The sequence below is a fragment of the Trachypithecus francoisi genome, unplaced genomic scaffold, assembly GCF_009764315.1.
Source record: "Trachypithecus francoisi isolate TF-2019V2 unplaced genomic scaffold, Tfra_2.0 Lachesis_group0, whole genome shotgun sequence".
NCBI classification, from domain to species: Eukaryota; Metazoa; Chordata; class Mammalia; order Primates; family Cercopithecidae; genus Trachypithecus; species Trachypithecus francoisi.
In genome coordinates, this window is record NW_022681453.1 from 20,620,460 (window position 1) to 20,646,758 (window position 26,299).

Below are 26,299 nucleotides of genomic sequence, written 5' to 3' on the forward strand. Positions count from 1 at the left end.
CCGCCAAGCGAGCCCTGCTCCGCGCGACACTGCGTGCGCGCACACGCAGAGAGGCGGTGACGCACTTTACGGCGGCAGCGTAAGTGCGTGACGCTCGTCAGTGGCTTCACTTCACACGTGGCGCTAGCGGAGGAAGGCTGTTGTGCTCGTGCGGCTTTCTACAGCCAAGATGAAGCGGCCTAGTAAGTGGGGTCGGGAAGCGGGCGTGGAGGGACCCATGTCTGGAAGTTGCTGCAGCCACCACGACGCTCTTTTACCGCCACGGCTTTGTCTCTGCTGGTATGGGGGTGAGAACCTACGTGTAGGCCTTGGCCCTATTTCCTCGTAGGACCGAGAGTTGGAAATCCCTACGGCGATCATGTTAACCGCGCGGGCTCATTCTGTGGAACGAAGCCGGCCAGAGGGTGGGGAAGACTAGGCCAGATTTTCGTAAGGAAGCAGCTTCTGAGCCAGGTTTCAGGCCCAATATCTTCCTTTCCGTGGCCACGTGCAGGCTGGCCCACGTGAGAGCTGAGACTCGCCTCCCAGACTGAGTGTTCCTCTCCTGCCTTATGATTCGTGCTGTTTGACACAAAGTGGCTGTCGTTTTGGGTCTCATAAACGCTCATACACGCTGCTGTGTATGATCCCATTCTGATACTGTAAGAGTAGGTGCAGGGAACTTGTACTCCATTCTGGATCTACTGAATCTAATTCTCTGGAATTTGAAAGTGGCATGTATGTTTGCATTAGGCATTTCGCATTAGTCTTAACGTTAGGTTTGGCAGCCAATAACACGAGAAAAGGATGTAAGTCCATAGTGCGTTAACCCAGAACTCATCATTTGCGTTAACAGATTTGTGATGTGTTTCTTTGTAGAGTTAAAGAAAGCAAGTAAACGCATGACCTGCCATAAGCGGTATAAAATCCAAAAAAAGGTAAGTGTAGTGCTTGAGAGAGCTATACCAAACACACTGCTAAACTGATTTTGCCCTATTCCTTTGCAGGAAAGTCTGGGTTAATGTGATTTGGTTTCGGGAAATGGCATTGGATAGACTGACCATGGGCACAGGCTTTTAGGCATCAGGAGTGCAGCTGTGAGAAAGTGCAATGATTTGGTGATAAGTCTCTAAATTTGTTCAACATGTTAATCTCTGCATAGAGAGCCTTCCGGTTACATTTTCTTACTGTTTTATACTTAACTATGCGTTACTTTGTAAGATTCCAACTAAAGCTTCATTTTCCTATTACATTTTATAGGCATAACTAAATTGCAGCCAGATTGGTTTCTCACTTGAATTCTGCTTAAGTATAAAGATATTTTTGTAAGCAGACAAAATCTATTTTAATAGGTTCGAGAACATCATCGAAAATTAAGGAAGGAGGCTAAAAAGCGGGGTCACAAGAAGCCTAGGAAAGACCCAGGAGTTCCAAACAGTGCTCCCTTTAAGGAGGCTCTTCTTAGGGAAGCTGAGCTAAGGAAACAGAGGGTAAGTTATGTTAGCCAGAATTTTCAATGAGTGGTGTAGTGTGTTATGTGTGATACTTTTCAGAGTAAGGTAACAACACTAGTCACTGGTTCACCTATTTCCCTTACGGCTCTGACACAGCTTGAAGAACTAAAACAGCAGCAGAAACTTGACAGGCAGAAGGAACTGGAGAAGAAAAGAAAATTTGAAACTAATCCTGATATTAAGCCATCAAATGTGGAACCTATGGAAAAGGTATGATTAGGTCTCTTTATGAATGAGAGATCAGGGGTTTTGATTTTGTTTTTGTTTCTTGGGCCTGAGTGCAGTGGCACAATCACAGCTCACTGCAACCTCGACCACCCAGGCTCAAGCAGTCTTACCACCTCAGTCTCTTAAGTAGCTGGGACTACAGAAGCACACCATCATGCCTGGCTAATTTTTTTTAGTAGACACGGGCTTTCACTATATTGCCAAGGCTGGTCTCAAACTCTTGGACTCAAGTGATCCACCCCCCCTCAGCCTCCCAGTTTCTAGTATTACAGGTGTGGGCTGTTGCACCTGGCTGAGAGATGAGTTCTGGTGCAAAAATAAAAGCACATCTACAGGCTGCTGAGCTTCTTGGGAGGAAGACAACTGAGTTCAGACTCCATCTTACCTATTTAACAACTGCAAGTGCTGCTACTCAGCTGTGGAAAATGGAGATAGAGGTTACAACTGCTCTACTTCTAATTTTGTGTCCTTTCCCCCTTTATCCTCTAGGCGTTTGGGCTTTGCAAAACTGAGAACAAAGCCAAGTCAGGCAAACAGAATTCAAAGAAGCTGTACTGCCAAGAACTTAAAAAGGTATCTTAGCCTAGGTCAGTGTCTGACAGTGGTAATGAGGTTTAAAAGACTCAAGTCATTTTTTTTTAACCTTTTAAGATCAAGGGTACATGTGCAGGTTTGTTATATGGGTAAACTTGTGTCGTGGGGGGTTTGTTGTACAGATTATTTTATCACCCAGGCATTAAGCTTAGTACCGATTAGTTATCTTTCCTGATCCTCTCCCTCCTCCCACCTTCCACCAACAAATCATTTCGTGACTCGACTCTAGCTTATGCTGTTTAATGCCTTTCCTGCTATGTTTACCTGACAGAAATAGTTTCTTTGGTTCTAAATATTTGCACAAAACTGGTTCTGCCTGTAAGCATGACTTACAACATTTTTTAAAAAAATGTTGACATAGTGTTGAGACTGAGAAAAGTACATTGGAGTAAGCAGTGTCAGGCTAAGGGTCTCTAAAGTACTCTGTTGAAACCTAAGTGAAAGAGGACAAGAGGGTATTGTCTCCTTGGTGTAGTTGCTCTCCAGCACTCCCATCCCCAACATTCATTTTCCCAAGCTCACTCCCCCGTGGATAGAACCTGACTGCCCTTCAGCAGCTTTTGGCAAGGCCAGAGGGACCTACCAAACTACATAATTCACTATGGGAGGATTCAGACAGGGATATTTTCATTTTTGAAATCCATCTTAATCAGAGGCCTATGTTTTACTCTCCTGTGTGAGAAATGATGAGGGTCAACATTCTTCATAACCAAAGTGAAGACATGAGATCCAACTCTGAGCTCACCCTCTTGCCAAATGGATAATGTCAGTACTCTCTTGTTGAAGGTATTACCAGAGCAAGGGATGTCCTTCTGGTCATTTTTTACTTAATAGGTGATTGAAGCCTCCGATGTTGTCCTAGAGGTGTTGGATGCCAGAGATCCTCTTGGTTGCAGATGTCCTCAGGTAGAAGAGGCCATTGTCCAGAGTGGACAGAAAAAGCTGGTACTTATATTAAATAAATCAGGTGAGTAAAGAGGGTACCCTTTGTCTTCCATGTACATTGGTGAGGTATGAGGATACAGTCTAATAGTCACTGAAGACTGATTAGATCCAACTCTGACCTCAGCACAGCCAGAGTACATGTACACAGTACAGAGTACATTGCCAGAGACAGTGCTAGTCAGTGGGGAGGAGGTGATTTTTACAACTGACTCAACGGGTTTCTACTGTTCTTTTGCCATTCAGTATTTACTGTCTTTTAAATAAGAGTGTAAGCTGCTATACCCAGTTAAGTGTAGTATATTTCATCTAGGAAGTGATGACAGTGTGACAAATTCCCCACACCTACACAATGTCGGGTATTAGTTCAAGAGTGAAATAAATTGGAACGTATGTGACAAAATATTTAAATGAAATGCATAATTATGCATCTGAGTTTCAGCAGCAGGAACAAGAAAACCCAGAACAGAGAATTACAAAGCAGAAAATGGGAATGAAATCTAAAATTATTTTTGGGGTTAAGAAACAATTGGCTGCTTGGAAGGCTGAAGCAGGTGGATCACTTGAGGCCAGGAGTTCGAGAAAAGCCTGGCCAACATGGCGAAACCCCATCTCTACTAAAATACAAATATTAGCCGGGCATGGTGGCAGGCACTTGTAGTCCCAGCTACTTGGGAGGCTGAGGCAGGAGAATTGCTTGAACCCGGGAGGCGGAGGTTGCAATGAGCCAATACCATGCCACTGCACTCCAGCCTGGGCAACAGAGCAAAATTCCGTCTCAAAAAAAAATGAATGAATAAAAGAAACAATTGGCTGCTAGCTAAAGGTAAATTGTGGAAACATAGCCCTAGGGTTAGTAGGTTTGTAATCCAGACGTTGAGTCTGTCCTGAAATTTTTGAGTGAGCAATACAAAGGGAATTGAAATAGAGAAGTATGTATGCTGAGCTCTGTTAAGATAAGGGCAGCATGGTAGGGGAGCTTACTCTGCTCTGATTTTCTAGTTAAATCCTTTTGAAAAGACTGGGAAAATGTAAACCAGAGTAAAATCTATAGTTGCCAGATTTTGAAATGCATCTCAACAAAATAGCAAAATTGGAGCAAATGTCTTATTTCTTTTTTCTTGTTGAGATGTAGTCTCACTCTGTGGCCCAGGCTGGAGTGCAATGGCACGATCTCGGCTCACTGCAAGCTCCGCCTCTTGGGTTCACGCCATTCTCCTGCCTCACCCTCCCTAGTAGTTGGACTACAGGCGCCCACCACCACGCCCGGCTAATTTTTTTGTATTTTTAGTAGAGACAGGGTTTCACCGTGTTAGCCAGGATGGTCTTATTTCCTGACCTCTTGATCCGCCCGTCTCGGCCTCCCAAAGTGCTGGGATTACAGGCGTGAGTCACCGCGCCTGGCCGCAAATGTCTTGTTTCTAATTCCTATCAGATCTGGTACCAAAGGAGAATTTGGAGCGCTGGCTAAATTATTTGAAGAAAGAATTGCCAACAGTGGTGTTCAGAGCCTCAACAAAACCAAAGGATAAAGGGAAGATAACCAAGGTATCCTTTATTAGTGGTAAGATATGTGGTTCTTTCAGATTTTGGTTGAAATATGATGAGTGTACAAAATCTTGATTTAAATAAATGAAAAATTACAAGATCCAACTCTGATTTCAGCCAGAGATAATCTGAAAGGCAGTGTAGTTAGTTTAAGAGCTGGGCTCTGGAGCCTGATTGCTTGGGGTTTGTTGAAATAATTTTTCAGGTAAGTTGCCAGAATAATTCAACTATTTGGAATTTTAGCATGTGAAGGCAAAGAAGAATGCTGCTCCATTCAGAAGTGAAGTCTGCTTTGGGAAAGAAGGCCTTTGGAAACTTCTTGGAGGTTTTCAGGAGACTTGCGGCAAAGCCATTCGGGTTGGAGTAATTGGTGAGTTTCAGTTCATTACTTTTTACTTTTTAATTGTTGAAATAGTTAAGAAGTTTAGCCAGCTCTCCAAGTGCCCAAGCAGCAGTGTATGGAGTTGTTGTCAAGTAAAAGGCTCACTCAAATACTAGCTTCTTGCCTATACCTTACTAAAAGCACATAACCACACACAATTTAAAGAAAAAAACTTAAGCAACTGTTGGCCGGGCACGGTGGCTCACACCTGTAATCCCAGCACTTTGGGAGACCAAAGCGGGTGGGTGACGAGGTCAGGAGATTGAGACCATCCTGGCTTACACAGTGAAACCCCGTCTACTAAAAGTACAAAAAGTTAGCCGGGCATGGTGGCGGTCGCCTGTCGTCTCAGCTACTAGGGAGGCTGAGGCAAGAGAATGGCCCGGGAGGCGGAGCTTGCAGTGAGCCCAGATGGCGCCACTGCACTCCAGCCTGGGTGACAGAGCGAGACTCATCTCAAGAGAAAGGAGAAAAAGAAAACTTACACAACTGCTCCAGATTCAGGTTTTTTGTTGGAACTGATTACTGTAGGAAGCTGGTTTCTAAAAGCTCTTGGTTTGTTTGAATTTACAGTATTTTCCTGCCTTTTCATTACTTGTGCAAAAAATGAAACTAAAATTGGCCTTAGTATTGAAGACACTGAGATCCAACTCTGATCTTGCCCTAAACATCAGGGAAATGGAAAATTAGGCAGTGAAAATTTCATGAATGCCAACATATAATGCTTTTTATATCTGTATTTCCCATTTATTTGTAGGTTTCCCAAATGTGGGGAAAAGCAGCATTATCAATAGCTTAAAACAAGAACAGATGTGTAATGTTGGTGTATCCATGGGGCTTACAAGGTAAATGGAGGTGTCCATAATTGTAATATTACTAGTGAGACACTGTTTTATTTTGGTTATCTCAAGGAAGGTGATTTTCTTTTTTTTTCTTGAGACAGTTTCACTCTTGTCCAGGCTGGAGTGCAATGGTGCAGTCTCGGCTCACTGCAACCTCCACCTCTCAGGTTCAAGTGATTTTCCTGCCTCAGCCTCCCGAGCGGCTGGGATTACAGGCATGTGCCCCCCCCACACCTGGCTAATTTTGTAATTTTTAGTAGAGACGGGTTTCTCCGTGTTGGTTAGGTTGGTCTTGAACTCCTGACCTCAGCTGATCTGCCCGCCTTGGCCTCCCAAAGTGCTGGGATTACAGGTCAAGCCACCGCGCCTGGACTAATTTTTTTTAAAGCTTCTGGTGAAAGATTTAAGCCAGTGCTAGGCTTGGGGAAAAACTGATTGGAGTGGGACAGCTGTCCACAATTTAGTTTGAAAGACAAGTTAAGCAAATAGAGAGGAAAGCTCCCTCAGGGGAAGTGATGTTTGAACCTGGCCTTGAGCAATTAATAAAAATTTGCCAGCTAGAAGGCTGCCACCACACCTAGCTAGTTTTTGTATTTTTAGTAGAGATGGGGTTTCACTGTGTTGCCCAGGCTAGTCTCAAACTCCTGGCCTTAAGTGATCCACCCACCTAGGCCTCATAAAGTGTTGGGATTACACTTGTATTGGGTGGCATGAGCCACCGTGCCCTAAATCTTTTTTTTTTTTTTTTTTGAGACGGAGTCTCACTTTGTCTCCCAGGCTGGAGTGGTGGTATCTTGGCTCACTGCAACCTCAGCCTCCTGAGTAGCTGGGATCACAGGCACCCGGCTAATTTTTGTATTTTTAGTAGACAGGGCTTTCACCATGTTGGCCAGGCTGGTCTTGAACTCCTGACCTCAGGTGATCCACCTGCCTCAGCCTCCCAGATTACAGGCGTGAGCCACTGCACCCGGCCAGAAGGTGGCGTATTTATAGCAAAGGAAATAGCATGTGTTTTGGTTGATGTAAATATATAAGCTGTAACATGCAGTGTTTCTCTTTAGAACAGTTGGGTATGCTGTTACAGTTTTAGATAAATGTGAAGCAAATGATGATAAACTGGATCTGACTGACTGTGCTGAGTCTGTTCAATCCAACCCTGAGCTTCATGTTCTCTTACCTTCCAAATAAACCAATGCCCCCATCAATTCCATCTCTCTTCTTTCAGGAGCATGCAAGTTGTCCCCTTGGACAAACAGATCACAATCATAGATAGTCCAAGCTTCATCGTATCTCCACTTAATTCCTCCTCTGCACTTGCTCTGCGAAGTCCAGCAAGTATTGAAGTAGTAAAACCGATGGAGGCTGCCAGTGCCATCCTTGCCCAGGCTGATGCTCGACAGGTAAAAACCCCTTCTCATGAGCTCCTTGGAGCCATTTTCTTTCATCATAAGCATTTTCAGTAGAAAAATTTTGGAAGTTTTTTAAAGTTCTGACATGTCAGATGAAGTTCTTTTTTTGTTTGTTTGTTTTTTAAGGTAGTACTGAAATATACTGTCCCAAGCTACAGGAATTCTCTGGAATTTTTTACTATGCTTGCTCAGAGAAGAGGTATGCACCAGAAAGGTGGAATCCCAAATGTTGACGGTGCTGCCAAACTGCTGTGGTCTGAGTGGACAGGGTAAGCTTTCTTTTCTGTTGGCATTTTGGTGACCAATAGAATAAACCTCCTTTTGACACATCTTATTTTTAATATCAGTGCCTCATTAGCTTACTATTGCCGTACCCCTACATCTTGGACTCCTCCTCCATATTTTAATGAGAGTACTGTGGTAGACATGAAAAGGGACTTCAATCTGGAAGAACTGGAAAAGAACAATGCACAGAGCATAAAAGGTGAGAACTGTGTCACCGCTGTCTTCATCAGTTGACAGGCCAATAGAGGTCTTATCTGTTTACATGGGCTTTGTTTCTTCCCTAGCCATCAAGGGTCCTCATTTGGCCAATAGCATCCTTTTCCAGTCTTCTGGTCTGACAAATGGAATAATAGAAGAAAAGGACATACGTGAAGAATTGCCAAAACGGAAAGAAAGGAAGCAGGAGGAGAAGGAGGATGACAAAGACAGTGACCAGGAAATTATTGAAGAAGTTGATGTAAGTGTGTCCTCCATGAATTGTTTAAAACTGAAGTGAGTTTTCTAGCATTATAATACATAATGAGAAAGAACCGAAGATAGGAAATATTTGAGGCTTGTGATCCGTTAGCCTTAATTTTGCACATCCCGTTATATGTACCTCCAAAGAGTTAATTTTTTCAGGTACATAACTACTTGGATTAAATAAGCAAGACAAGGGCTACTAATCCAGCACCATTTTTCTTTGTCACACAGGAAAAGAGCTCAGGCATGTTCGCTGCAGAAGAGACAGGGGAGGCACTGTCTGAGGAGTCTACAGCAGGTGAGGCAGGCAAAAGGGGTTCTTCTAACAAAGCAGCATGGTGTAGAATCACTTTGACTTTTTGAAAATCTTTTTATTTTCCTGCAATATAGGTGAACAGTCTACAAGGTCTTTTATCTTGGATAAAATGATTGAAGAGGATGATGCTTATGACTTCAGTACAGATTATGTGTAACAGAACCATGTCTTTTTTTATGAGTTTTTTGTTTTTTTTTTTAATATTCTAAGCAGACTGCTAAACTTCTATGTATAATATGTGTAAGTTATGGTATGCATGAGCTGTGTAAATTTTGTGAATATGTATTGTATTAAAACCAGGCAATTTGGAATCCCTAAATTGTATAAAAAGACAATTCATCTCATTGTGAGTGGAAGTAGTTATCTGGAATAAAAAAATACGATACCTATTGAAAAATGTTAAGTTTTATTTACAGATCAGGCCACAGGTTACAAAATTAAAGCCAACAGCAGTTTTGAATTATCCATACCAGCTAGCTGAACTAGCTGTATCAGTTCTTCTTTCCAGTCATTCAGTCATTCAGCATTGTAGTAAGAAAACACTTGGTAAGGCAGATGGAGACATATTTATAGTCTATAGTCTGTCTGGGAAGCTGACTTCCAGACAGGGCAGTTTGTCATCTTTACCCAGCTGACACATCTTTTTCCATGGCTTGCTACACTAGGCATTGAAGCCCTAGCAACTGTTACTTTGCATACATGCCATCTTCCAGGACTTCCTGAGAAATGCTTATAGTTTAAATTCTGTTTCACTTTATGTTTGAGATCTCGGTGTATCTTCGGATTAGGTTGAATTTGCCTGTTGGGTCTGGAATATACCATTTTTCCCAAACATCAGTATATGAAGCAGTCCTTCCCCATGGCTTAAAATGTCCATTCCAATGGAGTAATTTGGCAGCCTTTACAAACTGAGGTGAATATCGTTTTCCAGCACTGGAACCTTATATTTGAGACAAAAATAGGCACATCATTGTGCCATGTGAAATTGTGCAGAAAACTTAAGGGAAACAAAGAATATACCCTATCCCTGAGGACAGTTCTTTAGGTACCAATTCTTTACTAGCTTATGCCACTGGTTAATTCTACTTACCAAGGTGGCGGACATTCCACATAGGATCAATGGTAGAGTGCTGTTGATAAAATACGATAAGCAGAGGAGGTGTTGTGATGCTACCAGCCAGGGTTCTGCTGTACAATCCCTCTCTTGGTGGGACAGAAAACAAATGTTAGTGAAAAGTACTAACTCTTGTTAGTCACAACTCCCGGAATTGAAATACAACAGTTTTTCACAGCTCGGCCAGTTACATACTTACTCTACATTGAGTTTCATCCATTTTTCCAGTTGGTTAGTTATATTCTGTCGTTTCCATTCTGTCAGGTTTGCAACAAAAACTCCAGGATTAAATGAGCAAGTGCTGGCTTTCATGGAAAGCTTACGAATTCTTTCCTTTTTATAGTCAAGATAGCCAATGTAATTGTACTAAAAACAGATAGGATATATGTATTTACTGCTTCAAACAGAATAGATACAAATTTTATAGCCAGTAGAGAAAACAGCTGTTAAACTATGATTTCTTCAGATTAGATAATAGATACTTGAAATTCCAAGTTAGAATAGGAACCTAGATGTTGACATATTAAACCAGATGTTCAAGAAGAACAATTAGGCTGTCAAGTCCATGAAGAAGTCTACAGAAAAGCAGGATTGAGTTTTGTGATGAAATGATTGGGGAGTGAGTGTAAATTGCAGCAAAAGAGTTCCCTGAATTTGCAACCTCTTCCCAATAAACGATATTGTAGGAAGAGGGATGTGTGGTAAGCAATATACCTACCTGGTTTCCTGCTCCACGGATGACAACTTTAGTAGAGGCTGAATCACAATCTTCTGAAAATGCAGCTGCATGTCCTGGCTTCAGTGGTGTATTGTAAAGGGCAAGAATATCACCTGAAATAGACAAGATGTTAAGATTTGTATTTCAGTTGCCTTGAGAGTTAGTTCCCTGTTACTCCCACTTCTCCCTATGGTGACCTTTTATAGAAGACTGTAAATAAAACAACCACTATAGCCCACTGTAACCCATTGTTTTATTTAGCAATTGTACTCAATCTGGGTGGAGAACAGCACTCATGGTAACATTTTTGATACCTTGCACAATTACATCATCATCCATGTATATGGCCTTCTTTGCGCTGGGAACCAGAATTGGCAAGTAGAACCTTGCAAAGGTTAACTGGAAAAGGAAATAATAATTGGCATAGGATACTGCACTGGCTGTGCTTTTATTTACATAGAAACTCCTAGGATGCTTTCAGTACACATTCAGGAGAAGAAAGGACTCTTAGAACCACCCAGGCTTGGTCCCCAGGAAACTACCTGCACTATATCCACAGATACCCAGCTATTCCCTTATTTCCTAATACTGCCAAGTACAAAGAAGGATGCATGGAACTCACAGGTTTCATGGATTCCCCCTGGTCAGGATCCTCCTTTACTTTCCCTTCCAAAAGTTTAGGGTCAAAGTTGACAATTTTGTATCTGATACTTTTCAGGGAATCACTGTTGAGCCAGGACCTGATGAAGATAAAACACTAAATTTTAGTTTCAAATAATGTCTCCAAACCAATGAGGGAGTAATGCAAAAGAAACCCTATGGACCAAATAGGTGTTTACAAGCTCCTTTTATCTCTGAGCTTTGGTTTCCTCGTCTGAAATGATGGTTATTCCCACCAAGTCCCTCCCTGAACCAAGGTTATATAGTAATTATTTTATAACACTAAAACTACTCTAGAAAAATACAATACAGAATTAAGAACATTTCATCACCACCTAGACCATCCAACTCTTAACCCAATAAATACACTGGTGAAGAAAAGGAGTCAAAGTGACGGTAGCGAAAGCTAATTACCAACAGAGTAATCTCTTATCTACAGACTGACTTCTTAATTCACTGAGTAATTCCACCACTCAAGTCTGAGGCACTACCTGTAAGAAAAAAGTGTTTGCCAAAGGAGTACTGCACATTTTTCTAGGTCAGTTTCAAATCAGCGTTTTGTGGATACTTAGTGTTATTTCTGTAATTTTTATACAGCTTCTGTTTCTGTATTTTAAATGGGTTCAGAATTTACAGCTTCAAAAACTAAGTATGAACCATGGAGAAGGCCATAAGGACGAAAATGTTTTAGAAATTTGACAACTAGTTAATTTGTTAGACCAACAAATTTGGAGTAAGTTTTATAAGTCTTAGTTCATTTTCAAAACGGATTGGACTATCCAAGTTTCCCTAGATCACTCTGGGGAAAGTCAGGATTTGGATCAGGACCTGTGATCAGCCTGTGATCAGCTTCACAACACTACCTTGCCATTGTTGCTAAGTCCCTTCCCACTCTAGACCAGAGCTGCTCAGAACATGTCCATGAAATAAGGAACCTGTAACTTATAAATCAACATTTACTGATCCCTTCACTGAGAAAATATTATTACCAAAACAACGTCAGGTGGGGTTAACAGTGCAGAGTGACAGTTGACTGACTTTCTGGCATGAGCTCCTTGTATCACTTCTCCTATTATGGGGATAAGCTCATAATACAATCCTAAAAAAATATGTCAGTTGTACAGTTTATCGGTGGCACAATTTCAATTGTAAAAACAACATACAAACCACAGAAAAACAGTTCCTGGATTAGCAGCTGGCCTGCTCTAGATCATTGTCTAGAAGCAGAATCACATAAGCAGAGCTCACCGGAGATGGTCTGCTGTATTGTTGAGAGTAACAATGTAGAAAATCACATTGGAGCGAGTGTTGTGCTGAATGCTGTTTATGGCTGCGATGGCCCCCCCAAGCCTGTCTTCAGATGCAGCGATGACCACAGGAATCTCCTCTTGTCTCCCATCTACTGCATGTCGGAGAGCATTTGGAACAAAGTCTATAGGTTGAGGCCCCACAATTCCTGAATCTGAAAACACAAGGAAGGCACTGTGATACAAACTCATGGGCTTTTGAGTCCAAGACATGGAAAAAGGGAAGGTAAGGATTATGGTTCTGATTTACCTCATTCTCCCCCATTAAACTGAAGCATATAGCCCTGAAACTTTCCCTGTATGTAAACAAGCTTTTGGAAAAGTGGAGGAAGCATTTTTTAAAATAGGCTGACAGCACTTTGATACACTACTGGTAGGAAAATAACAGAACCTGTTAGAATGTATTGTGGCAATTTGTATCAAGAGTTTCCTAAGGACAAAATCTGAAATATAATCAAAAGAAAGAATTTTATTTAAATTGTGAAAACGTAGCAGCAAACTAAATATTTTTTAAGTCACAAATCACAAGTAGGCATGAAACCAACTGAGTGAGTCACAATCAATTTATACAGAAAGAGTTTCTGGATTGCAATAGAAAACTGAAGTAGAGGCCGGGTGTGGTGAGTCACGTCTATAATCCCAGCACTTTGGGAGGCTGAGGCAGGTGGATCACTTGAGGTCAGGAGTTCAAGACCAGCCTGATCAACATGGTAAAACCCTGTCTCTACTAAAAACACAAAATGAGCCAGGTGTAATGGTGAATGCCTGTAATCCCAGCTACTTGGGAGACTGAGGCAGGAGAATCGCTTGAACTCGGGAGGTAGAGGTTGTCGTGAGCCAAGATCGTGCCATTGCACTCCAGCCTGGGAAGCAAGAAGAAAATTCCATCTTACAAAAAAAGAAAACTGAATTAGAATACCAAAGAAAATACAGTGTATCACACAAGGAAACTGCAAGTACTGTCCTATATACATTCTTGCCTTTTTTTTTTTAATTCCTCATTGAACCCTGGTATTTACTATGTGCCAGGCAGTATCTAGGCACTGGGGTTACAGCCATGAATAAAACATCCCTAACTTTCTGAGGATAGACAGCCAATAAGTAAATACATATGTATGTACATGTGCTACATGTAATGTATTTCCTATTGTAGGGCTGCCATCAAAAAGTGTTAAAACTGTTGTACCACAAGATGTTATCCTGTGGAAACAAATTAATAGACATTAAAATTATGTATGAAGAGTTTCTACCATCACAGTGACATGCTTATGATATACAGAAAAACACAATGTACAGTTTATATATAGTACAATCTCAACTGTACAGAAAAAAGATATGTAGGAAAAAACTGGAAGGTACTAAGCCAAAAATGTAATAAGTTAACTTTAGGCAATGAAATCATTCATTCAACCAATATTTATTGAACAGCTATAGGTATCAGCCACCATCCATAGGCACAGAAGATAAAACTACACAAATTGCCTTCATGGAGCTTGAATACTGTTGTCTCTTTTTTTTTTTTGGAGACGAAGACTCATACTGTCACCAGGCTTGAGTGCAGTGGCGTGATCTTGGCTCACTGCTACCTCCGCCTCCTGGGTTCAAGCGATTCTCCTGCCTCAGCCTCCTGAGTAGCTGGGACTACAGGTGCATACCACCAGGCCCAGCAAATGTTTGTATTTTTAGTAGAGACACGGTTTCACCATGTTGGCCAGGCTGGTCTTATACTCCTGACCTCATGATCTGCCCACAGCCTCCCAAAGTGCTGAGATGGTCTCGATCTCTTGACCTTGTGAGGCGCCCACCTTGGCCTCCCAAAGTGTTGGGATTACAGGTGTGAGCCACTGCTCCTGGCCGCTGTTCTCTTTTTTATAAACTTTCCTACTAGGAACATGCATTACTTTATATGTATCATACATATATACACATGATAAAACATGCTATCAGAGCACTCTGTGAAAGTCAGGGGAAAGCTATTATAGTCTCTCACTCTGGTCAACTATGGTGGGTGGCAACCCAAAAATGATTTTTGACAAACACTCAAGCCTCAAACATTCCTCAATACCAAGGGAGAACAGTAGGAACAACTAATTCAATATACTGTGCAATGCATTATACAACACAGTGATTTTTAAAAATCACTTGACAAAACTTTTATTGCTACAGTCCCACTGATGCAGCTGCACAGCTGAAGGAAAGTAACTAGACACTGTAGTGACTAGAGCAGGCATCAAACACCAAGGACACTTGTCTACCCTCACTTTCTGAAGCCCTGTCCTGCTGATATGTGAACAGATGGCAGCCCTCAGAGGCTCTCCTAAGGCCTCTGATGTGGTGAAAAGGAATATTCTGTCAGATCAAACCCTTAACAAACAACTGCTAGTACTGCCAGAAGAAGAACAACTTAGGATGTGCAACACAGAGAATACCAGGTCCTCAACAGATTCTAAGGCATTATTAGTAAATGTTCCCATACCTGTAACCTCATTCCTTAACAAACTGCTCAAGCCGAGGAAGTTATGGTGCAAAACCAGTAAGAAGAGAGCAACAGCCAGGACCAGGATGATGATGTTTACTGAAATAGATAGGGAAAACCTACGTTATACCTCTTTATCTTTCACCAGGTATAAAAACAAGTTAACTTGTAGAAAGAGCATACCTTTACGGAATGACATCTTTTTCTTCTGTCATATAAATAGTAGTTATTAACCCTACAAAACAAAACAAGCCCCCAAAGTCAGTAAGTGCATGAGAAGGGACATCAAAATGCCCTAACACTTTTTTTTTTTTTTAATTCAGGAAGAAACAGGAGGCATATATGGTATTCTGCAAGAAACTCATTTTGAATTAACAGTTTCCAAGAACCTAATTTCGGATCTGAAATTTTTGTGGTAGTCATTAATAAAAAACTTAAAAATAAGTTGGGGAAATACATAACCTTAGCCTTGTATATTATACATCACAAGATGAAAAGCAAAAAAAATTTTTTTTTTTTTTTTTTTTTTTTTTGAGGCGGAGTCTCGCTCTGTCACCCGGACTGGAGTGCAGTGGCCAGATCTCAGCTCACTGCAAGCTCCGCCTCCTGGGTTTCCGCCATTCTCCTGCCTCAGCCTCCCAAGTAGCTGGGACTACAGGCGCCCGCCACCTCGCCCGGCTAGTTTTTGTATTTTTAGTAGAGACGGGGGTTTCACCGTATTAGCCAGGATGGTCTCGATCTCCTGACCTCGTGATCCGCCCGTCTCGGCCTCCCAAAGTGCTGGGATTACAGGCTTGAGCCACCGCGCCCGGCCCAAAAAAAATTTAAGAATTAAGTTTCAGCCAGGCACGGTGGCTCATGCCTGTAATCCCAGCACTTTGGGAGGCTGGTTGGGGGGGGGGAGATCACGAGGTCAGGAGTTCAAGACCAGCCTGGTCAAGATGGTGAAACCTTGTCTCTACTAAAAACTGCAAAAGAAATTAGCCGGGCACAGTGGCAGGGGCCTGTAATCCCAGCTGCTCAGGAGGCTGAGGCAGGAGAATCACTTGAACCTGAGCAAGAGAGGTTGCAGTGAGCCGAGATCGTGCCATTGCACTCCAGCCTGGGCAACAGAGTGAGACTCCGTCTTTAAAATAAAAAATAACATAACAGAATTAAGTTTCTACTTAAAATTCCTAAAGTAGACATGGATTCAGGTTGTCTATGACCAAGTAACCTGAGGTCTTAGCCTCATCCGTAAAAACATGCCTGTTCAGGCCGGGCGCGGTGGCTCAAGCCTGTAATCCCAGCACTTTGGGAGGCCGAGACGGGTGGATCACGAGGTCAGGAGATCGAGACCATCCTGGCTAACACGGTGAAACCCCGTCTCTACTAAAAAAATACAAAAAATTAGCCGGGCGAGATGGCGGGCGCCTGTAGTCCCAGCTACTCGGGAGGCTGAGGCAGGAGAATGGCGTAAACCCGGGAGGCGGAGCTTGCAGTGAGCCGAGATCGCGCCACTGCACTCCAGCCTGGGTGACAGAGCGAGACTCCGTCTCAAAAAAAAAAAAAAAAAAAAACATGCCTGTTCAGAGTTGTATCCCATTCACCTTTAACATGAGTGTCCTCAGAGAAAAGAATATTATCCAAATTCACTTGACAAACCCACAGCAGAGAAGAAGTTACAAAAATTCACAAAATCCAATCAATATCAAAAGTTTGGAGTGCATTTCTAGCCATCGTAACTAGCAAAAACAAAAAAAAGTTTATTTTAGTTTATTTTTTTAAACGGAGTCTCATTCTGTCACCCAGGCTGGAGTGCAGTGGCACGATCTCAGCTCACTGCAACCTCTGCCTCCCGCATTCAAGCGAGTCTCCTGCCTCAGCCTTCCCAATAGCTGGGATTACAGGCATGCACCACCACGCCCAGCTAATTTTTGTATTTGTAGTAGAGATGCGGTTTCACCATGTTGGCCAGAATGGTCTCGAACTCCTGACCTCGTGATCTGCCCACCTCAAGCCTCCCAAAGTGGTAAGATTACAGGCGTGAGCCACTGCGCCCCGCCAAAAAAACATTTAAGGTGCTATTCCCAAAAACCATCTCTGTTAGCTAGCTATTCATCTCTTAAGAAGGTGGTGTTGGCCGGGTGCGGTGGCTCAAGCCTGTAATCCCAGCACTTTGGGAGGCCGAGACGGGCGGATCACGAGGTCAGGAGATTGAGACCATCCTGGCTAACACGGTGAAACCCCGTCTCTACTAAAAAATACAAAACTAGCCGGGCGAGGTGGCGGGCGCCTGTAGTCCCAGCTACTCGGGAGGCTGAGGCAGGAGAATGGCATAAACCTGGGAGGCGGAGCTTGTAGTGAGCTGAGATCCGGCCACTGCACTCCAGCCTGGGCGGCAGAGTGAGACTCTGTCTCAAAAAAAAAAAAAAAAAAAAAAAGAAGGTGGTGTTTAATTGTCACACTGTCCTGGTTGGTCCTCCTCAGCTCATCTGACCTTGACCTTTTCAAAACAAGTCAGTGACAACAAGATAGTAGGTGGAACTAAATTTATTTAAAAAATAAATTCCTGGCCGGGCGCGGTGGCTCAAGCCTGTAATCCCAGCACTTTGGGCGATCCTCCCGCCGAGACGGGCGGATCACGAGGTCAGGAGATGGAGACCATCCTAGCAAACACGGTGAAACCCCGTCTCTACTAAAAAATACAAAAATAAAATAAAATAAAATAAAATAAATAAATAAATTCCTTCGACAAGATCTGGGTAAAATGTTTCCTTATAGACATTTTACAACCAAGATATTGTGAACCTACCTTATACCCTTACTTCATTTTCACCCATAGTAGTACCGAACACTTACATAAGGCTATTAATTTTACAAACCACTTTCAAACATAGCATATTACAAAGCAAGTTATTCATTTGTTTTTTTAGACAGGCTCTCACCATGTTGCCCAGGCTGGCCTCTAACTCCTAGGCTCAAGCAAGCCTCCTGCCTCAGCCTCCCAAGTAGCAGGGACTACAGACAAAGTAAGTTTGAATTAACTTCATCCTAGGTAAATTGTGTGCATACCAGGCACTTAATTTCTCAAGGCCTTTGTAAAGAAGAGAAATATATTGAAAAGCTGTTGAAAAAATTGGGGGCTGGGCACTGTGGCTCATGCCTGTAATCCCAAAATGAAAACAACAAGGCCAAGGTGGGCTGATCACCTGGGCTCAGGAGTTCAAGACCAGCCTGGGCAACATTGTGAAAGCCCATCTCTAGAAAAATACAAAAATTAGCCAGGCATGGTGACATACACCTGTAGTTCCAAGTATTTGGGAGGCTAAGGCAGGAGGATCACCTGAGCTAGGGAGGTCAAGACTACAGTAAGCCATATTCATGCCATTGCACTCCAGCCTGGGTGACAAAGCGATACCTTGTCTCAAAAAAATAAAAAATAAAAAACAATAAAAACTGGGGTCAGGCACTATGGCTGATACCTATAATCCCAACTACTCAGGTGGCGGGGGCGGGACACTGCCTGAGCCCAGGAGTTCGACACCAGCCTGAGCAACACAGTATGACCACTCCCCCCGACCCCATATCTAAAAAAAAATATCTTTTTAAAACTGCAATCACAGGCCAGATTACAAATTAGGGGGAAAATACACATCTTTCTTTCCTTCCTTTTTTTTTTTTTGAGACGGAGTCTCGTTCTGTCACCCAGGCTGCAGTGCAGTGGCGCCATCTGGGCTCACTGCAACCTCTGCCTCTCAGATTGAAGTGATTCTCGTGCCTCAACCTCCCAAGTAGCAGGGACTACAGGTGTGTGCCACCACGCCCAGCTAATTTTAATAAAGATAGGGTTTCACCATGTTGGCCAGGCTGGTCTCGAACTCCTGACCTCAGGTGATCCATCTGCCTCGGCCTTCCAAAGTGCTGGATTACAGGCCTGAGCCACCAGGCCCAGCTCACACGCGTCTTTCCAAAGCAGTATATATGAAGTACAATGTATTGGTGAACTTCCTCTTACATATATCGGGGCGCCATGGCTCACGTTTGTAATCTCAGCACTTTGGGAGGCCGAGGCGGGTGGATCATGAGGTCAGGAGTTTGAGACCAGCCTGTCCAACATGGTGAAACCCCATCTCTACTAAAAATATAAAAAATTAGCCAGGCGTGCTGGCAGGTGCCTGTAACCCCAGCTATTCGGGAGGGTGAGGCAAGAGAATCCCTTGAACTTGGAAGGCAGAGGTTGCAGTGAGTTGAGATTGTGCCACTGCATTCCAGCCTGGGCAACACAGTAAGACTCTGTCTCAAAAAAAAAAAAAAAAAAAGAATATACATTGGTATATACCCTAAGTCGTATGTCTCTATCACATTATGGGCTGACCTTATCTACAGAAGCTGGCAGAGGGGAGCTGTTCGGACAAAGCCCCAACATCTGCCTGCGATGAGGCAACTTCCACCACCACTGAGAAAACACTCTTGCACTCAAATAAATCCCAGTTAATTAATGATACAAGAGATAATGTTTTTAGTTTCTTGACTTCCAGTTAACAGTTATGCGATCGAGAGGCACACGTGCGACAACCAGTTGGCTGGAAACAAGAAAAACACAATTCTATCAAGTATCTGACATACTTAAGTAGAGTGGCAAGGCAGAAACCAGTTGCTCCTAAAACTTCCACAGTTACCTACATGCAAAACGCCAGTTATCATGGAGTATGTCTAATCCATATTGTCTTTCCTGGGGCCATTTCTGGTAAGAGAGCTTTCCTGATCTGGTTAGAAGGAATTCTCAAAACAAAATTGCACATAGACCCTGGATCTGTAACTACATTTTCGTTAGAGTATACAATTGTGTACAATTTGATTAGCAACATAGTTGATCCTCAGTATCAGTCGGGGATTGGCTCCAGGACTCCCCATGTATACAAAAATTCACAGATGGTCAAGTCCCTTATGTAAAACGGCATATTAGAGTCAGCCCTCTGTATCTGTAATTTCAATCCATGGTTGGTTGAATCCAAGAATACAAAACCGTGGATACAAAAAAATAAAAAGACCACACTGGCTAGGCGTGGTGGCTCATGCCTATAATCCCAGCACTTTGGAAGGCCGAGGTGGGTGGATCACTTGAGGTCAGGCGTTTGAGAGGAGTCTGGCCAACACAGTGAAACCCCATCTCTACTAAAAACACAAAATTTAGCCGGGCTTGGTGGCGCATGCCTGTAATCTCAGCTACTCAGGAGGCTGAGGCAGGGCAATCACTTGAATCCAGGAGGCAGAAGTTGCAGTGAGCCACGATCGCACCACTGCACTCCAGCCTGGGTGACAGAGCGAGCCTTCATCTCAAGAAAAAAAAAAAAAAAAAAAAGACTACACAAAGATGTATCTATTTATACACACATCAGAAAGTCTGTTCAATCACACCAAGAAATACAGAGCATGGGAAGGAAACAGGAATAAACTCTTGCCCATCCCTCTTTCTGCCTTCTACACGTCCTGACTCCTTCTGAGGTCAGAAAAGTGTCAAAGGTGTCTGCATTTTACTGTTTGGTCTCTGCCACGTGCAAGGATGAAAGGGCACTGAGGATATACATACACTTTCTCCTACCCTTTCATCTGGCTGGCTCCCACTTGGCTTTCAGAAGTCAAGGTAGCCTCCTCCAAACTCCACGTTGAGCTGCACCTCCCCTGAGCTTCCACATCTGGGCCTCCCTCTCCCAGGGCTAATCCAGCTGTCACGTATTTCTGGCGTGATGTGACTGTCTCCCTTGACACGCTCTGGGCTCTTCCTAGGCAACAGCCTGGTCTTGGTAACAACCGTGTCCTCGGTCCGCTGTCTGGCACAAACAAGGTGCCGTGAATATTTGCTGGTTGCATGAATGAGGACAGCAGTCCCACCCTGTCCCGGGAGTGCCTAGAATCTCACTATCTGTGGCTAACCCTGAGTACATAACCTGGGGGCCGGAGAGCCAGCTGGGACCCAGAAGCCCGGGTTCCTCAGAACGGTTTCTCCAAAACGTGGGCATCCCACCTGGCTCAAGGTAACAGAGGAGGGTCTACGATTTAGAGATACACCAGCCTTGAAAGAGAGGCTGAGTGAACCTTTGGCTGGCCTCTATCGGGAGGGCCCAGCCTGGGTCTGTGAGGGTCAGTAAAGTCGGCCAGAATGTGAGAGTGCCGAGTTCGGGAGCCCCCAGATGAGGGACTCTCCACGCAGATGAGAGGGACAACCGAGGACCGGGGTCCCCTCTCCAAGGGAATTCTCTCTCTTGTGGATGCCGCCTAGGGTAGCCCCCCTAAATTCCAAGGGTCGGTAGGGCCCCCCTTACACTTTGAAGTGATCGGAAAGTGATGTGACGCTCCGGGGATCCCGCCAGGCTCAGAGATACCCCTGGTTAGGGCTCCAACAAGTCGTTCCCCTCAAAGGCTCGCCGCGGCCGCCCTTACTGCAGGCGATGGAGGAGATGGGGATGCAGCCCTGGCCCGCCCTGCCAGCTCAGCGCCCGCGCCGCAGGCCCCAGGGCCTAGCCCGTTGTCTGGCCGCCCGCGTCCCCTGCACGCTGGGCCGAGCCCACTTGCCCTCTAGCTCGGTGGCAGCCGCGCAGCCCCACAACACCCACCCAACCCGCAGCGGTGACCGCTAGAGCGTCGCGCCAAGCAGGCGCAGCGGGGCAGCCCTACCGCCGGGGTCCTCGCAGATAAAAGACCGTCGCCATGGAGACGCGGCGCGCGCTGGCGGCCATTGGGCCGCGCAGGCACTGTCAAGGACAGTTTTCGGGACGGGGCCCGCGGCTCCAGGCACCCAACAGCACTGACGGTGAACGCTTCACGGCCGCGCGATGCCTCGACGCGGCGGCCGCCGCCGCCACCACCTCAGCTGCCCTCGCGGGCAGCACGCCGCGGCAAAAGCGCACGTCGCCTAGCAATGGCGCGGGGCGGGGACATGGGCTGTATCGGCCCGTCGGAGACTTCCGCTTCCGGGGCCGCGGCCATCGCTCTCCCGGGCGTAGAAGGCCCGCCTGGCAACGCGCAGTGTGAGACCTTGGCCCTCACAGTCCATAAGTCTCGGTCGCCCTCGCCTCGCAGCCTGCCACCCGCGGTCGGCTGCCCGCCTCCTCAGCCAGCCATGCTGGAGCATCTGAGCTCGTTGCCCACGCAGATGGTGAGGGCGCAGCCCCGGGGACCTCCGCACGCAGCTCCTGTGCCTGGCAGCTTCGAAGCCCATGTCGGAGCACCGACCCAGTGCTGCGCTGTTCCGGGCCCTGATGGTTACCCTCCACCCTCTTTACCGAATTGCCTCCTGGGTCCCCTTCTCTTCTACTCCGCGAGAATCTGTCCATTCTCCGTGAGGGTGTTTCAGTTCCTCCCGGGAAGCCCAGAATTTAATTTCTTGCCCAGGTCCTTAGGTGAGCGGGAGACCCTGATATTGGGGTTACCCTGTGCCAAAGTTGTGAGGTCAGGGCAGAAATTGTTATCTCCTCGGCGGTGGATCCAATTCTTTTTTTCCTCTGCTTCACCCCAGGATTACAAGGGCCAGAAGCTAGCTGAACAGATGTTTCAGGGAATTATTCTTTTTTCTGCAGTAAGTATTGGTTTTACGTTTAATCTTCGCCCCCGCCTCCCTCCCAACCCTCAGTTTGAGTGTGTTTAATATACTTCATTTGTCTCTAGATAGTTGGATTTATCTACGGATACGTGGCTGAACAGTTCGGGTGGACTGTCTATATAGTTATGGCCGGATTTGCTTTTTCATGTTTGGTAAGAAATTTGTGGGTGTTAGTGGCAACTTGGGTTTTGTGAGTCGGGTTGGTTTGGTTAGACCTACTCAGTAGTGAGACTCAAAGCCAGTATTTCCCTCATCCTTCCAGACAGCGTTTCCCTTTGCTATCATTGGAAAAGTAGAATGCCAAAATAGTGTCAGATGGTGTGAACTATATAAAAGGACATAGCTTATTTCCTTTGGCAGCTACTCTAGGTAATAATCTTAAAGTCAAAGCCAGCAGGAGTTTTTCATGGTGCTCACATTGTCCCCTCACCTGTTATTTATTTATTTATTTTAAATTTTTTGAGACGGAGTTTCACTCTGTTGCCCAGGCTGCAGTGCACTGGGGCGATCTTGGCTCACTGCACCTTCTGCCTCCCGGGTTTAATGATTCTCCTGCCTCAGCCTCCCGAGTAGCTGGGACTACAGGCTCACATCACCACACCCAGCTAATTTTTGTATTTTCAGTAGAGACAGGGTTTCACTGTGTTGGCCAGGCTGGTCTCAAACAATCCGCCCACCTTGGCCTCCCAAAGTGCTTGGATTACAGGCGAGAGCCACCACGCCTGGCCCCTCACCTTTTAGGTCTTAAAGCCATTTGTGTAGGCAGTAAGCCTGTTCCCATCATCTTACAGTGTTTTGCATGGATGATGGCACAGAGCCTTTATAGGAATATGGATTTTTTTGTTTTTTGTTCCCTCAGCATGGGAGTCGTTTGGGAACCTGGCATTATACATAATTTTTTAAACTTTTAATAGCTATAATTTATGCATTTCCTCTTTTCTGGCCCAGCTGACACTTCCTCCATGGCCCATTTATCGCCGGCATCCTCTCAAGTGGTTACCTGTTCAAGACTCAAGCACAGATGACAAGAAACCAGGGGAAAGAAAAATTAAGAGGCATGCTAAAAATAACTGAAGTTTTCATGATTCAGCACCTGCTTTTGTTTCCTGTGAGATGAGCTAAATTGCTTTCATACCCCAGAAAAGAGCTAAAACCATCTAATGCTCTTATGGCACAGCTGTGTGTAGATTTAGTTCTCTTTATACTTCATTTCTAGCTCAGTTGGGTTTTGATTCATATAAGTAGTTTAGACCTTCTCTTCATAATCTTGCTGTGAAATGGGGAACAGAACACACAAGTATGCAGTTTCTTTCAGGTGTAAATAATGAAGAATAAATGCCTCATAAATGATAGTACAATGTAACTATCAAAGTTTTGTAATTCATTATGAGTTGTTAAACCATTTTAATATTTGCAATTAAACCTCATAGTGCAAGTTCTTTGTCTAAAGGATCTTTTGTTCATTGTTCTGCAAGGAAGATAATTAGTAAAAGCCTAAGTTAGAAGTTCATGGTTCTGGCCAGGTGCAGTGGCTGTCACCTATAATCCCAGCACTTTGGGAGGCTAGGGCAGGAGGATGACTTGAGCCCAGGAGTTTGAGACATTTCATGGTATATAATTAGTAGTTGTTACTCGAACATTAGTTCCGTGAGAATAGGGACCTTGTTTTGCTCACTGCTGTCTGCCCAGTACATAGCAGAGTACACGATGCATTGTAAGCACGTAAGATTTATTGAATGAGAACTGCATTGTACAATATGGTGCCACTAGACACGTCTATTTAATTAAAATTAAAATATAAAACTCTTATCAAACTAGCCATGATTCAAAGGCTCAATAGCTATGTGACTAGTGGCAACCATATAAAACATTTCCATCACAAAGTTCCATTTAGCAGATCTTATATAGACCCTTGAATAAAATTTAATAGACAAAGTGATTTTGTATTTAACATGTCACCGTTATTGAATGTCTATAAGGCCATTCCAATAATGGATCATGTACTAAACAACAGGAAAAAAAAGCTGCAAGAAGTAAAGGTTTTGCAGGTGATATTCAGTAATACTGCAGTATAGCCAGAGCAAGGACATAACAACTTCCTTTGCTTTATAAGTCTATGGAAATCAAAACTTCTAAAAGAGAAAACCAAAATCAGAATTATTGACACTTTAGGCCAGGCATGGTGCCTCACGCCTGTAATCCCAGCACTTTGGTAGGCCAAGGCAGGCAGATCACCTGAGGTCAGGAGTTCAAGACCAGCCTAGCCAACATGGTGAAACTCCATCTCTACTAAAAATAAAAAAAATTAGCCAGGCGTGGTGGCATGTTCCTGTAATCCCAGCTACTCGGGAGGCTGAGGGAGGGGAACTTGAACCCAGGAGGCAGAGGCTGCAGTGAGCCAAGATCACACCACTGTACTCCAGCCTGGGCAACAATGAGACTCTGTGTCAAAAAAAAAAGAATGATTATATTGGGAAGAAAATGTATAGTCTTAAAGATGAGTTTTTAAATTAATTTAGGAAGATGAATTAAGCACTCAAGTAAAAACGATAAAAGTGGGAAGAAAACAGGATCAATGTTTAAGCAAAATAAAAATATACAGCATGGGAATAAAGTATGGGGGAGGTCAGGTGTGGTTCATGCCTATAATCCCAGCACTTTTGGAGGCCGAGGCAGGAGGACTGCTTGAATGCAGTTTGAGACCAGCCTGGGCAACACAGGCTTCCTCTCCACAAAAAATTTTAAAAATTAGCCAGGTGTGGTGGTGCATGCCTGTGGTCCTAGCTACTTAAGGGGCTGAGGTGGGAGGATCACTGAAGCCCAGGAGGTCAAGGCTGCAGTGAGCTATGATCACCTCACTGCACTCCAGGCTGGGTGACAGAGCAAGACCCTGTCTCAAAAAAAAAAAAAAAAAGTGAGATTCCTTTAATTCTAATAAAATACCTGCTTTATACCAATACATTAGAAAAATTAAGTAAAATTGATGACTGTCCAGAAAGATGTGGATTTCCAAAACATGCAAGGAAAGGAATAGCTCAAGGATACCAAGTTTGCCAAAGATTTGTTCCTAACTGGGCACTGGGACTTGATGGTTTTGCAAATTGAGTTCTAGCAAACCCTTCAAAGTGAAAATAAGAGTTATCAGAAACCAGGCTGTGAGCACTGTAAAAGGGCAGGAAGTACTGTTTTATTCACCACTATATCCCCAGCTCCTGGCAGAGAACCTGGCACACAGTAAACTAAAAATTTGTTAAGTGTGCCAGGCGCGGTGGCTCACGCCTGTAATCCCAGCATTTGGGAGGCCGAGGCGGGCGGATCACAAGGTGATCGAGACCATCCTGGCTGACACAGTGAAACCCTGTCTCTACTAAAAAAACACAAAAAAATTAGCCGGGCATGGTGGTGGGCAACTGTAGTCCCAGCTACTCAAGAGGCTGAGGTAGGAGAATGGAGTGAACCTAGGAGGCAGAGCTTAGAGTGATCCGAGATTGCACCACTGCACTTCAGCCTGAGTGACAGAGCAAGACAAGGTCTCAAAAAAAAAAAAAAAATTCGTTAAGTGGCTGTAAAGGGAACATTTCATTAGAGTATTTCTGTGTGTGTGTATAATTTTCAAAGATATATTTTTAGTTATAGAAACTGAAAACAGGGCTGGGCACAGTGGCTCATGCCTATAATCCCGGCACTTTGGGAGGCTGAAGTGAGTGGATTGCTTGAGCCCAGGAGTTCGAGACCAGCCTGGGCAATATGGTGAAACACTGTCTCTACAAAAAATACAAAAACTAGCCAGGTGTGGTGACACACACCCGTGGTCCCAGCTACTAGGAAAGGTGAGGCGGGAGTATCACTTGAGCCCTGGAAGTAGAGGTGGCAGTGAGCTGAGATCATGCCACTGCACTCCAGCCTGACTGAATGAAATGCTGTCTCAAAAAAAACCACCT

General features: G+C 44.2%; 3 protein-coding genes and 3 non-coding genes across 13 annotated transcripts; 5 read left to right on the forward strand and 1 right to left on the reverse strand.

Moving 5' to 3' along the window:
• The first annotated feature begins 1 nt into the window (after nucleotide 1).
• On the forward strand, nucleotides 2–8,898 carry GNL3 (G protein nucleolar 3). 3 transcript variants are annotated; one of them, XM_033210059.1, is made up of 15 exons: nucleotides 2–182; nucleotides 859–917; nucleotides 1,332–1,469; nucleotides 1,590–1,703; nucleotides 2,211–2,294; nucleotides 3,150–3,282; nucleotides 4,693–4,805; nucleotides 5,049–5,175; nucleotides 5,945–6,032; nucleotides 7,255–7,429; nucleotides 7,565–7,707; nucleotides 7,786–7,922; nucleotides 8,008–8,180; nucleotides 8,417–8,483; nucleotides 8,576–8,898. In XM_033210059.1, the coding sequence occupies exons 1-15, from the start codon at nucleotides 170–172 to the stop codon at nucleotides 8,656–8,658; spliced, it is 1,647 nt and encodes a 548-aa protein (XP_033065950.1). In that variant the 5' UTR covers nucleotides 2–169; the 3' UTR covers nucleotides 8,659–8,898. The 3 variants fall into 3 exon arrangements, with proteins under 3 accessions (XP_033065950.1, XP_033065949.1, XP_033065951.1); XM_033210058.1 differs by having other exon boundaries at nucleotides 2–917; XM_033210060.1 differs by lacking the exon at nucleotides 2–182 and having other exon boundaries at nucleotides 875–1,076.
• On the forward strand, nucleotides 3,324–3,391 carry LOC117084702. The gene has a single exon (XR_004437607.1). It is a non-coding gene; the product is annotated as a small nucleolar RNA SNORD19 (small nucleolar RNA).
• On the forward strand, nucleotides 4,845–4,928 carry LOC117084712. The gene has a single exon (XR_004437614.1). It is a non-coding gene; the product is annotated as a small nucleolar RNA SNORD19B (small nucleolar RNA).
• LOC117084705 lies at nucleotides 7,123–7,199 on the forward strand. Its single transcript, XR_004437610.1, has one exon. It is a non-coding gene; the product is annotated as a small nucleolar RNA SNORD69 (small nucleolar RNA).
• GLT8D1 (glycosyltransferase 8 domain containing 1) lies at nucleotides 8,885–21,715 on the reverse strand. Of its 6 annotated transcripts, none has more exons than XM_033210063.1 (11): nucleotides 21,082–21,715; nucleotides 20,361–20,585; nucleotides 14,960–15,011; nucleotides 14,777–14,875; nucleotides 12,242–12,455; nucleotides 10,956–11,073; nucleotides 10,648–10,732; nucleotides 10,334–10,446; nucleotides 9,815–9,981; nucleotides 9,592–9,704; nucleotides 8,885–9,441 (listed from the first exon to the last, which is right to left on the reverse strand). In XM_033210063.1, the coding sequence occupies exons 3-11, from the start codon at nucleotides 14,973–14,975 to the stop codon at nucleotides 9,251–9,253; spliced, it is 1,116 nt and encodes a 371-aa protein (XP_033065954.1). In that variant the 5' UTR covers nucleotides 14,976–15,011; nucleotides 20,361–20,585; nucleotides 21,082–21,715; the 3' UTR covers nucleotides 8,885–9,250. The 6 variants fall into 6 exon arrangements, with proteins under 6 accessions (XP_033065954.1, XP_033065953.1, XP_033065952.1 ...); XM_033210062.1 differs by having other exon boundaries at nucleotides 20,361–20,589; XM_033210064.1 differs by having other exon boundaries at nucleotides 8,887–9,441; nucleotides 20,349–20,589; nucleotides 21,082–21,475.
• SPCS1 (signal peptidase complex subunit 1) lies at nucleotides 21,614–23,793 on the forward strand. Its single transcript, XM_033210067.1, has 4 exons — nucleotides 21,614–21,914; nucleotides 22,275–22,334; nucleotides 22,424–22,510; nucleotides 23,307–23,793. The coding sequence occupies exons 1-4, from the start codon at nucleotides 21,678–21,680 to the stop codon at nucleotides 23,430–23,432; spliced, it is 510 nt and encodes a 169-aa protein (XP_033065958.1). The 5' UTR covers nucleotides 21,614–21,677; the 3' UTR covers nucleotides 23,433–23,793.
• The last annotated feature ends 2,506 nt before the right edge of the window (nucleotides 23,794–26,299 follow it).